At 54.3% G+C, this 12,341-nt stretch overlaps 1 protein-coding gene across 3 annotated transcripts in view; it reads right to left on the reverse strand.

Moving 5' to 3' along the window:
* Nucleotides 1-12,341, reverse strand: part of LRCH4 (leucine rich repeats and calponin homology domain containing 4) — a 61,380-nt gene that overhangs the window by 6,541 nt on the left and 42,498 nt on the right. For all 3 annotated transcript variants that reach the window (XM_077916740.1, XM_077916739.1, XM_077916741.1), the window contains exons 2-15: nucleotides 11,568-11,712; nucleotides 10,179-10,305; nucleotides 8,949-9,054; nucleotides 8,414-8,550; nucleotides 8,021-8,139; nucleotides 7,726-7,822; nucleotides 6,592-6,679; nucleotides 6,343-6,464; nucleotides 5,688-5,764; nucleotides 5,158-5,292; nucleotides 4,211-4,265; nucleotides 3,054-3,102; nucleotides 2,351-2,458; nucleotides 854-960 (exon numbers count right to left, since the gene is read on the reverse strand). In XM_077916740.1, the coding sequence (XP_077772866.1) occupies nucleotides 854-960; nucleotides 2,351-2,458; nucleotides 3,054-3,102; nucleotides 4,211-4,265; nucleotides 5,158-5,292; nucleotides 5,688-5,764; nucleotides 6,343-6,464; nucleotides 6,592-6,679; nucleotides 7,726-7,822; nucleotides 8,021-8,139; nucleotides 8,414-8,550; nucleotides 8,949-9,054; nucleotides 10,179-10,305; nucleotides 11,568-11,712 (1,472 nt within the window). The remainder of the gene's footprint in view (nucleotides 1-853; nucleotides 961-2,350; nucleotides 2,459-3,053; nucleotides 3,103-4,210; nucleotides 4,266-5,157; nucleotides 5,293-5,687; nucleotides 5,765-6,342; nucleotides 6,465-6,591; nucleotides 6,680-7,725; nucleotides 7,823-8,020; nucleotides 8,140-8,413; nucleotides 8,551-8,948; nucleotides 9,055-10,178; nucleotides 10,306-11,567; nucleotides 11,713-12,341) is intronic.

Genomic DNA, 12,341 nt, shown 5'->3' on the forward strand with positions numbered 1-12,341 from the left:
GCGTTTCCGTGCGCTGCTCTGGTTCGCCAGAAGTGGCTTAGTCCTGCTGGCCCCATGACCCGGAAGCTGTACGCCGGCTCTCTCGGCCAATAAAGCGAGATGAGCGCGCAACCCCAGAGTCGGCCACGACTGGACCTCATGGTCAGGGGTCCCTTTACCTTTACCCCACTGACATGGGGGTAACGCCCCAAGGCACCTTGCGTTTCGGTGAAATCACGTGTCTTTGAATCACCGCCGAGAAAGCCAACACCCTGCGCCGCCCCTTCTAGAGATGCTTTCTGCCCACTCCTGAGTTGGGCACGATTCGAACGCGCCTCAAACGGTTGCTGCCTGTATTTCTGAATTTTTCGCCTGATGTGTCAACAAAGGTTTTAAATCGCTTGGACATTTTCTTCCTCAAAAATATAAAGCGGCATAGGAACGTACAGTCATACCTCATGTTACGTCCTGCTGCAACCCAGAAGTACCAGAAAGGGTTACTTCCGGGTTTCGCCGCTCATGCATGCGCAGAAGTGCTAAATCGCGCTTCGCGCATGCACAGAAGCGCCAAATCGCGCCGCGCACCTGCGCAGATATGGCGCTTCGGGTTGTGCTCTTTTCATGTTGCAAACGGGCCTCCGGAACGGATCCCGTTCGCAAGCAGAGTTACCACTGTATTTGCTCTTATTTTTATTCTGCATTTTCCTTTTTTATTGCGCTTCTGTGTTGTGAGCCGCCCTGGGAGCTATGGGTACGGGGCGGTATACCTGTTGAGCCCATCATATTCCTAATGCAAGGTTTTGTTTACAGTTCAGGCGCCAAGAGATGCGCCCCCTTGGAAGCTGCTTCCTCCTGGCTCTTGGGGGGTCTGTACCTTGCGCAGCTGAGCCGCATGCTCCCTCTCGTCCTGGGCCTGCGATCCGGCACGCAGCCTCCGCTGGTTCCTGAGCTCAGAAGGGGAGAGGTCGGGCGAGAAGGAACCTGGGGAGGAAAGAGGAGGGGGGAAAGCTCAAAGCCACCAGTTCCTCATTCAGAGGCCTGGGAAGAGCGCCAGGTCTTGCCGTGCAGAAGCGCGCAAGTTACATCCACATTGTGCCCCTCGCAGTTTCTGCCCTCCTGAAATTAATGGGGGGGCCTGGGGTACCAGAAGCAGGAGAGCCAGCGTGGTGCAGTGATTAGGAGGGCTCAATCAGGACCTGGGTTCAAATGCTCCCACTGGGCGTGACCTCGGGGGCCAGTCACTGCCTCTCAGCCTCGCCTCCCCCATAGGGGATAAAAATTTGGGGATGGGATGGGACGAGGTGTGCCACCTTGAACTCCTCAGAGGAAAAGGTGGGGTGGAAATGCAACACGTAAACTGTAATAAACCTGGGTGCCCTTTGCTCCTAATAATAATAATAATAATAATAATAATAATAATAATAATAATAATAATAATTTATTTATACCCTGCCCATTTGGCTGGGTCCCCCCAGCCACTCTGGGCGGCTTCCAACAAAACACTAAAATACATTAACCTATTAAACATTAAAAGCTTCCCTAAACAGGGCTGCCTTCAGATGTCTTCTAAAAGTCTGGTAGTTATTTTTCTCTTTGACATCTGGTGGGAGGGTGTTCCACAAGGTGGGCGCCACCACCGAGAAGGCCCTCTGCCTGGTTCCCTGTAACCTCACTTTTCGTAGGGAGGAAACTGCCAGAAGGCCCTCAGAGCTGGACTTCAGTGTCTGGGCAGAACGATGGGGTGGAGACACTCCTTCAGGTATACTGGACCGAGGCCGTTTAGGGCTTTAAATGTCAGCACCAACTTTGAATTGTTTTTAATTGTTTTTAACACTTGATTGGGAGCCGCCCAGAGTGCCTGGGGAAACTCAGCCAGATGGGCAGGGTATAAATAATAAATTATTATTATTATTAGAATTGTGCTTGGAAACATACTGGGAGCCAGTGTAGGTCTTTCAAGACCGGTGTTATGTGGTCTCAGCGGCCACTCCCAGTCCCCAGTCTAGCTGCCGTATTCTGGATTAGTTGTAGTTTCCAGGTCACCTTCAAAGGTAGCCCCACGTAGAGCGCATGGCAGTAGTCCAAGAGAGAGATAACCAAAGAAACAAGGGCACCTCACAGTCTCCCACAGCCCCATTTCGCTGGCGAGAATTGATGCTGTGGGGTTGTGAACCTGCCATGGGCCATGTTGATGGAGGGGGGCCTCTGGGAGCCTGCACTGGCCCCGATCCCAAGCCCCGTTTGGCTGCGTCAGGAGGCCACACCCTTTGGGGCGAGGGGGGAGATGCGTGGCCGCAGAGGGCCCAGCAGCACCGCTGCCTAACGGAGGGGGCGCTTCCCTACGGAGGCTTCTCCCCTTTCCCCTACTCACCGGAGCCCCGCTGCATGTTGTTCCGTGAGGAGGAGCGGAAAAGGAAGCTGGAAGGCTTCTGCACGGAGCTGGGCTCCCGGGACGAAGGGTAGGCAGGGTGAATGGGATCTGCAAAGGAGGGAGAGGATGAGAAAAGAGGGCGCTGAGCTGGGGATTTGCACTGGAGGAGAAAGGGGGAGGAGGTGGCAGGGAGCAAATGGACGCCTTGACGCCCCAGAGGAGACCACCGGATTCCTGCCTCCCCAACCTCAATCCTGCACCAGTCCTGCAAACTGCCTGCCAGGGGGACACACACACTCCCCCCCACCCCCCGCCTCAAGGCATCCCTCAACATGGGACTTCCCTCGCACCTGAACCAGAGGCAGCCATCAGTGCAGAATGCTGCAGCCCGATTGCTGACGGGGGAACAGAAGGCGAGAGGCAGGGTGTCACACGGGGTGACTCTGAAATCCGAAAGCCCCAAATCCACCCCTGGAGTTTAGACAAGCCTTCCCAGATGTTAAGAAAGTCAACGTGAGTTTCAATTTGTTTTTAGTCTATCGCTATTTTAACTTGAATTACGGCTGTTGGTTTTCCATTGCAAACCATTTTGAGGCTTTTGTTTCTTACCGGATTTTATGAAATAATAAATAAAAGCTTCCCCCTCTGCTTGCCAGGAGACTCACCCGTGCCCACCCCCCTCCAGATATTGGGAGGAACTCACCTGCAGAGTGCAGAGTTTGCCTGGGGGAGCCAGACAGCTGCTCTGGTCCCTAAAAGAGAGATTGGGGGTTGGGGGGGGGAAAGGGGGCACCGTTACTTGCAGGTTTCCAGCAGGCACCAATGTAGGGGTGCAAATATCCAGAGTGTGGGGGCCAGGTGGGATTGCTATGAGGAATTATGAAATATGGAGCAAGCCACTGTGTCCGCTATGGAAGCATTGCTGGGTTTGATTCATTGACAATAGTTTCTGATCAAATCCCACAAGCCTCTGCATCTCTGCCATTTGCTGACAGGCACGTATAAGCATTCTGAAACACAGGCCAGTTGCTTCATCAGGCATCCTCAGTACATAAGGATAGTGGGTTACTTTGACGTAGTTTAACCTTTAGATAGATCTTAAGGGCCAGGAAGAGAGTTCACAAGGAGATGGCAAATACTGCCTCTCCTGTTTATGACCTCCGGGGTTTCCCAAAAGCATTCCTCCTTGTTTCTGAACTACTGAACTCTGAACTACTATGTATGCTCAAATCAGCTCTTTGTAGTTTTAATCTTTAACTTTGTCCCACGTGGGGTTTTTTGAAACGCTCAGGGGAAATCTGATTGGTTCTTACAAACACTGTGTAAAAGTTCTTTTGTGAATAAAACGACCTGGGCCAAGGGGTGGAGAGGGATTATTATTATACACACTCCTCCCAGAGTCTCGCTGGTCAAGCCTCGTGTGTATTTTATTAATCAGGCTCCAAGCCTTCCTTGCTTTGGGAACGCCACACACCTGGTTGGCCTCTGTGAGAAGAGGGTGCTGGGATAGACCTTTGGCCTGATCCAGCAGCACAGCTTTTCTTATGGAACCTCCAGGTCCGGTGGCAGTCTATCTGGAGTCTTAGGTCCTTAGGGGCAATTGGCCGCTGTGAGAACAGGATGCTGGACTACTAGGCAGACGGCTGGCCTGATCCCAGCAGGCTCTGCTCATGTCATTACACAAAGGGAGGGGAAGACACCTGAGCGATGTGGCTCTAGTTACACAGCAGAAGACAGCCCTCCTGTCTGGCTGGGAGCCTTCATTCTGAAGCCCCGTGAAGAGCGCCCGAAATGTTCTGAATGGAAAGCAGGCACAGGGGGAGACATGCACGCCCCCTCCCTCCGTTCATCTGTCCTTACCTGGTTCCGATGCTTCAGCTGGGAGAGGCTGCTGCTGCTGCTGCTTTCTGCCAGGCTGCCATGGGGGAGAGAAGAAACCCGGAGTCAAGGAGAGAGGGAGAGAGGCTGGACCCGTCTAGCTGGTGTCCTGGGTGGAAGGGCTGCATCACTCAGGACCCCCTTTCCCAACAGCCAGGCTGGCATAGCGGTTACAAGGTTCAAGGCCCAGGTTCAAATCCCCGCAATCGGCCGTGAAGCCAGTCATCCCCGCCTCCCAGTCTAATCTGCCCCGCAGGGTTGTTGTGGGGATTAAAGGAGAAGGAGGAGAATCACACACACCACCTCGGAGAAAAAGGCTGGGCTATCAATGCAATAAATGAAATGAAATGAAATATAGTGGAACCTCGGTTGTCGGACGCGGTCCGTTCTGGAAGACCGTTTGACTTCCGAAATGTTCGACAACTGAGGGAGCAAAGGGCGGTTGGCAAAGTCAACGGAGAAAAATGAAAAACACACCTAGGAAGCCGTTCGACTTCCGAGGTGCGTTCGAAATCGGAAGCAATTACTTCTGGGTTTTCGATGTTCGGGTTCTGAAACGTTTGGCTTCCGAGATGCTTCAAAAACCGAGGTACAGCCACTGGCTTCTGAGTTTTAAGACAGGAGTCCCATCTTATTTATTTGATGAAGAGAGCGATAGCAACAGCAGCCAACAGCATAAAGTGGGCAGAGGATTGGGCTGAGGAGGCCTGGGTTCAATTCCTCCCTCTCACAGGCACTTGGGGGGCAGCTTAGGGCTACAGGCAGGCAGTTAAGGGCAGCTCCTTGCACGAGGGTTAAGCGAGGTCTGCTTCCAACTTCTTGTGGCTTTATGGCATGGTTTTATTGCTGCATTTTTTATGATAGGGTGGTATGCAAAAACTGTTATAAATAAGCAGAAGGACCAGCCCCCGACCCCTCCCGGCTGTTACCTCTCCCTCCTCTCGGCCCCCTGGCTCCACAGGGGCCGCTGCTGAAGCTGCTGGCGCTCCCTCTCCTGCCACAGCTGAAGGATCTCGGGGCGACGGCGCTCCTCCCCAAATGGCTCCGGCCGGGGAAGGCTGGCCCTGGAGGAGGGGGGAAGGCAAGAGGCAGGGTGTCGCAGAGGACACAGCACAGGACACAAAAAGCATGGTGGGGGGGCCTGCTGCCTATCACTGGCTGACTGCCTGACCCCCTGCAAAAGGGAAACCCTTCTCCCCTTTCAGCAGGAGGGAACACCGCCCCACAGCAAGTGGGCTCAAAGCCCAGAAGAGCATGTGGGGTTTGGGCCATTCCCAGCAGCCAAGAGGGATTTGAGGACCCCACACCCCAAGCTCAGGATTGAGTACGGGTCAACGGCACCCTGGGAGGAAGGGGAGCTGGTGGAGACGGAAAGGAGACCCCACAGGGACAAGGCTGCATCCGGCGCGAGATCCCGCCCGCTTGTGCGGGGAGCTGGCCGCAAGGTGGCGCCACACACCTGCCGGTCGGGCCCTGCTCCGCAAGTCCTGTTTTCTGGAGGGAAGTTGAGGAGCTCTTCCTGGGCTTCTGGAAGTCCTAGAAGAGGCCAAGAAGAGAGAAAACGTGAGCAAATAAAGGGGGGGGGGGGAGGGAGGAAGTAATTTGCTGGTTGAAGCTGCAATGTGACAGCTTAGAAAATTACGCCCGGGGAGGAGAAGGCGGATAGGGAAAAGCTTTCATCCCTCTCTCGTGACGCCAGAACTCGTCCCATGAAGCGGAGCGTTGGGGGAATTGGGACAAAGAAAACAAAGCCCGTTTTTCACAGCTGAACTGTGGAACTCCCTCCGGCAGAACACAAAGGCGAGAAGGTGGTCAGGACGTCTTCCTATTGGCAGTCCAACCCTCTTATCACCCCCCTGGTGATCATCTTGTTCAAGCAAAACAAGATGATTCAGAAGCTTTTGCCCCCAGCCCACAAATGCCACACTCTGCCTGCCCAGGACCCCAGAGTCGCTCCTCTGTTTGGGGAGAATGCAAGGGGCCTCGCCATCTTCGGACGCTACCCCTGCCCTCCCTTCCAACTCTCCCAGCAGGACGTGGGGAAATCCTGCCCTGGAAGGACCCAAGAGTAACCGCAAGAGATCTGCCAGTAGGAGGGCAAGCTCCATTCTCACCTCGGAGGGTGCCGTCCCCAGAGAGGCGCTCTCTGGCTTTCCCACTGAGACCTCGTCCTCCTCTTCCTCCCCGTTGACGCTGCTGTCGATGTAGTCAATCTGCTCCAGGTCAGCCGCATCCACTGGGGGAACAGAGGAAGGAAGGAAACAGGTTAGGGCTCAGGTCTCCCTCTTTCCCCCCTCCCTCCAGGCCCAAAGTCAGGTCTTGCTGTTAGCAACACCACCCCCTCCATCTGCCTGGCTGCTCACCTGTCCCGTTGCGCTTCTCCCTCAACTGCTTGGGGTCTCTGGCCAGCTCAGCAATGCGGAAGGAGAGGTCCGAAAACTCATCTGTGGACTGAGAAGTGGGGAGAAAGAGGGGAGGTGAAGGAGGAGAGAGAAACAGCAAATGACAGGTGGTAAGGGCCGTCCGACAGCTTTTAAGCTTTTAAGCAGAGGCGGCATGATTCTTGAGCTGCAATTCCTGCATTGCAGGGGGCTAGAGTAGATAACCCATGGGGGTCCCTTCCAACTTTTTGATGCTAGAATTCTATGGCCCTGGAAGGCGGTGGACTCTGCTTCGTATTTTAAGCAAGGTTTGGATAGCCTTCTTCGTGGGGCTACCTTGGAAGGTGACCCAGAAAGGCTGCCACATAACTCCGGTCCTGAAAGACCTCCATTGGCTCCCAGGACATTTCCAAGCACAATTCAAAGTGTTGGTGCTGACCTTGAAAGCCCTAAATGGCCTCAAAGGCCCAGTAGGCCTGAAGGAGCGTCTCCACCCCCATCGCTCAGCCAGAACATTGAGGTCCTGCACTGAGGGCCTTCTGGCGGTTCACTCCCTGCAAGAAGCGAGGTTACAGGGAACCAGGCAGAGGGCCTTCTTGGTGGTGGCGCCTGCCCTGTGGAACGTCCTCCCACCAGATGTGAAGGAAATAAGCAGCTATCCTATCTTTAAAAGACATCTGAAGGCAGCCCTGTTTAGGGAAACTTTTAATGTTTAACACACTACTGTATTTTAATACTTTGTTGGAAGCCGCCCAGAGTGGCTGGGGAAACCCAGCCAGATGGGCGTGGTATAAATAAATAATAATAATTATTATTATTATTATTCTGCCAGGCATTACTGAGGTGTGATCATTGGCTGCTTCTCAGGCGTTAGGGAGTCACGGCAGGGGGCTGGACTGGAGGAGACTTGCGGATCCCTTCCAACCCTGCAATCCTATAACAGCGTGACTAGGATGGGACACAACCGGGCCAGGAGGCTCACATCACGCTCCTCTGGCCGTGAGGTTTTCGAGGGCCGCCGAGGCAGGGATCAGGGCCCCTGCAAAGCCCTCCCTCTCTCCCCTTCGTAACTGTAAAAAATGTCCCCGCAAGGAAAGGAGGAAGGCGTTCCCGCACCTCGTTCCCCGACCACCGCTTGCTCCCGCTGTCGACGCTGTTGAAGCCTGAGTCGAGGCCGCCGTACTGCCGCACGGGGTAGAAATCGTCCGGGAGGCTGTGGGAACAGACACAGAAACAGGCCTCTTGGAAACAATGCTCTTCATGCCCCTCTCTGGTGGCTAAAGCAGCTCCAGAGACACCTCCTCCCAGGTACAGCCTCTCTCCTCCCCCTCTGGCCCCAGGCCCCCTGCTCCTTCCCATGGGGCAGCAGCTGCTTAGCAGAGCCTCCCAGGCCCCCGTCTGCCCGCCTTACCACGTCCCAAAGCCGGCGGGGCGGGTTCCTTGTGCGAATTCTGCCAGGTCCGGCCGCGCCTTGCTGCAGGCCTCAATGTTGAGGTATTTGAAGATGTGGATTTTGCCTTTGGAGCAGATCTGCAGGGAGAATGGAGGCGCTGGGTTACAGGGTGGCAGCAGCGGCCCCCACAAAACGAAGGTCGCCTGCCCCGTTTAGTGAGGAGGAGGTGCGACGAGTTGCCGGATCGCGCCTGCCTTCCCCGCCAGCCTGTTACACATCCTGGCCCCACTGAGAGCCCCCACTAAGGGCAGGATAAATGGAAAGGGTGGGGAGAACCACAGGCCAGCTCCGGCCCCCCGCCTTCCAAGCAGTCTCAGCTCTCAGCCGCCCGGCCCCCTGCTCCCCTGTTACCTGCGCAGGTGGGAACTGCAAAGGGTTGTTCTCCAGCAGGATGGACTGCAGGTGCCGCAGGTGGCGGTAGCAGGTGGGGATGCGGACGACACGGTTGCAGGAGAAGTCCAGCCGCACCAAGGGCAGCTCCGACAGCTCTGAGGTGGGGCAAAGCACAGGCGTCCGTGAGCAAGGGGAAGAAGAGAAGAAGAAGAAGAGGAGTTTGGATTTGATATCCCGCCTTTCACTCCCTTTAAGGAGTCTCAAAGCGGCTCACATTCTCCTTTCCCTTCCTCCCCCACAACAAACACTCTGTTAGGTGAGTGGGGCTGAGAGACTTCAAAGAAGTGTGACTGGCCCAAGGTCACCCAGCAGCTGCAGGTGGAGGAGCGGGGAAGCGAACCCGGTTCACCAGATTACGAGTCTACCGCTCTTAACCACTGCACCTCACTGGCTCTCAGAGGGGCAGGGAGGGGTGCCTCCGTCACCAGTTTAGAAGCACAGGATCTGCCCAGATGGCGCCGGCAAAGGGGGAAGGCTTTGGGAAGGTACCAACCTTCGGGCAGGACGGCGATTTGGTTCCTCCGGACGTTGAGGTCCCGAAGAGACTCCAGGCCGCCCACGCTCGCCGGCAGGGACTGCAGCTCATTGCTGCTGACGTCCTGGGGCAGAAAAGAGGATTTGGGAAAAGGTCGCAGGTGAGCAGAGCCCCATCCCAGTGGGGGGGGGGAGGGAGAGCCCTGGAGGCAGGGAGAGAGCCTTAGGGGTGCCAGTACTAAGACTGCTTTGGAAACATCTCAACTAGGGCCAGGGCCTTTTCAGTACTGGCCCCGACTTGGTGGAACGCTCTGTCCCAAGAGACCAGGGCCCTGCGGGACTTGACATCTTTCCGCAGGGCCTGCAAGACAGAGCTGTTCCGCCTGGCCTTTGGTTTGGACTCAGTCTGAACCTTATGTTTCCCTCCCCTTATGGTTTTGATCTATGGGCTACTATTAAAATGAGGCTGCATTTAAAATTGTATTTTAACCTGTATTTTAAATTGGTCCCCCCCCATTATGTTTTTACTGTAATTTTACTGGTGTTAGCCGCCGTGAGCCCAGCTCTGGCCGGGGAGGGTGGGGTATAATAATAATAATAATAATAATAATAATTATTATTATTATTATTATTGCATTGAGCAGGGAGAGGAAGCGTCTTTATTTCATAGAACTTACATACTAGCAATTTAATTTTATTTTTTTAAAACCCAACCACCACCTCAAAAGCAGTTTACCAAAAAGATAAAACAATAAAATTAAAAGGACATAGACTGTCTAATGGCTGACGGGCTGGGTAAAGAGGCCAGTTTTTGCCTGGCACCTAAATACATGTAATGGTAGCACCAGGCGAGCCTCTCCGGGGAGGGCATTCCACAAATGGGGAGCCACCACAGAAAAGGCCCCGTTCTCGTGTTGTCTTGGTATGTTTGAGAGGGGGCCCCCCACCACAATTCTACCTAGGCGTCCTCGAGGCGATTTGGGGTGAGAGAGGGATACAGGAGATTGTCTGCAGGGGATTGTCCTAGCGGATCAAAGCATGTGATGGGGTGGTGGCAGTCCTGCTGTCTTTCAGGCTCAGGTCTGGAGGGCCTTGGGGATCCCTCCCACCCCCCACGTGGCTTCAGCCCAGCTGAGAGTGGAGACACCAGCGAGGCTGAACCCTGGGGGAAGGCAAGCAAGCAAGAGGAGCCCGTCTCCCGGGGGCTTCTGTCCCAGAGGAATTCCACCCCCCGGCGTCGCCGACTCACCAGCTGGCGGAGGGTGCTGAGGGTGCCGATATCGTCCGGCAGGGAGACCAGCTTGTTGTTGCTGGCAATGAGGACCTTGAGGGGCAGCCGGCAGAGGCAGGAGGGCAGGGAAGAGAGCTGGTTCCGGCTGCAGGGAAGAAAACAACAGTGGAGGAGGAGGAGGAGAGATCTGGCTTCCCAAATCTCAGGGGAGACCGGCAAAGCAGTACGGGTGAGCTGGGGAATGAGGAAGGGAGCAGCTTATTCCATTTTGTCTTCTCTATTTCCCAAGGTCCCACGGCAGGTTGCAGCATCAGAAGCAATTTGAAAAGTTAAGGAAAAGGAGGGGACATTCTACCCTATGTGGTGGGAATGTAATGAAATTAAAAAGTTTTGGGAGATGATATACAATGAATTGAAGAAAATGTCCCATCTAACATTTGTTAAGGAACCTGAAGCATTTTTGTTAGGGATTGTAGGAAAAGACCTGCCAAGGAAGTTCAAAAATATCTTCATGTATGCGACAACGGCGGCGAGAGTCTTAATAGAACAAGGATGGAAGAACGAGGAAACGCCGACTAAAGAACTATGGCAAGAGAAATTGATGGAAATCACAGAATTGGCAAAATTGAGACATAAACTACGGGACAAGGATAACTGTGACTTCAAAGATGAATGGGAACCTTTTACAAAGTATTTAAAGAAACAACAAAGTGAACTGGACTCCTTGGCAGGTTTTGAATAAACACTCACAAACTCTTTATCGACAATAATCAGTCAGATAAATTAAGGATCTATACAATTTTGTAACATGCAGGGAATAGCATTTGTAGAGAAACCAGATTGGAGCTGAGGGAAGTCGGGGGGTGGGTGGGTTATTTTATGGGGAGGAGGGGAGGGGGGAAATGAGGGGCGGGAATCAAAGATGATATCTTTTAAGATAATATGTTTTGTTTAAATTCTTAATAAAAAATATTTTTTAAAAAATAAAGGAGCAATTTGAAAAGATGTGAAACGGCGTTGTCGTCACGGGGCTATTGTTGGAATAACCTTGGGGAACTGAAAAGAAATAAATCAAAGCCGATTCGAAACTGCTCGCAACCAGGGAAACGAGGTGGGTCGTAAAAACGCGCAGCTCAGGTGGCAAAAGCCAGGGGCCGGGAGCACCTCTGTGGGGAGGAGGGAGCCCCACAGCTCTCCTGGGGCAGGCCCCTGAGCCCCCGAGGGCAGAGGAACCTCCGAGAAGGCCCCCTATGCCAATCTCAGAACCTGGGAGGGTCTGTATAGTGGGCCTGAGTCGCTCATGGCTTTCAATGCCAACGCGAGGGAATCCAGAGGGCTCTCGCCACACCCCTGGAGAAACACCCCGTTCCCTCGCCCCTTCTCTGGCTTCCCCCTTGTGCGAGTTACCTGACGTTCAGGTAGGTGAGGGCTTGGAGGTTGGCGATGGCGGGGGGGATGCTGCGCAGGCAGTTGTGGTACAGGCTCAGCCCCTCCAGGGACATCAAGTGGCAGGCGTCTTCGGGGACCTCGGCAAAGCGGTTTCGGGAGAGGTCTGGGAAGGAAGAGAACAGGGTCTTTAAGCTCACAGGAAGCCCCCGCAGAGTCCAAAAGGAGCCCCCCCCCCAAAAAAAACCGCACTTCCAAGTGACTCAGGCTGGCTGACGGAAGCCTCCGCCAAGGCCCAAGAGGGTCACTTTGGGGAGGAGTCGGAGGAGTCAGGCAGCCCCACAGCGAAGCCTCCCCAGATGCAGGATGCTGGAGGCTGAGGGGGAAGGAGCGTCCGAAGTCCCCCAGATGCCAGGCACGCTTTGTGACTGGCGTGGGTCCACCTGGCTGGCCTCTCCTGTTCTCTCACACAGGTGAGCAGAAGACCTGATCCACTGCATTCGTACAGCGGAACCTCGGTCACCGAACGCTTCGGGAGTCGAACGTTTCGGCTTTCGAACGCTGACCACCCGGAAGTGAATGCTTCCGTTTCCGAACGCGCCTCGGAAGTTGAACGGCTCCATTTTCCCCACAACGGATTTCGGCAACTGCGCCTTGGTTGCCAAACGTTTTGGAAGTCAAACGGCCTTGCGGAACGGATTACGTTTGACAACCGAGGTTCCGCTGAATTCTGCCTTTTCCTCCAAGGAAAACATAGTTCACACAGACCCCTCTTCAATCAATTCCTTACAACGG

This window comes from Podarcis muralis, chromosome 13 (genome assembly GCF_964188315.1).
Source record: "Podarcis muralis chromosome 13, rPodMur119.hap1.1, whole genome shotgun sequence".
Taxonomy (NCBI): domain Eukaryota; kingdom Metazoa; phylum Chordata; class Lepidosauria; order Squamata; family Lacertidae; genus Podarcis; species Podarcis muralis.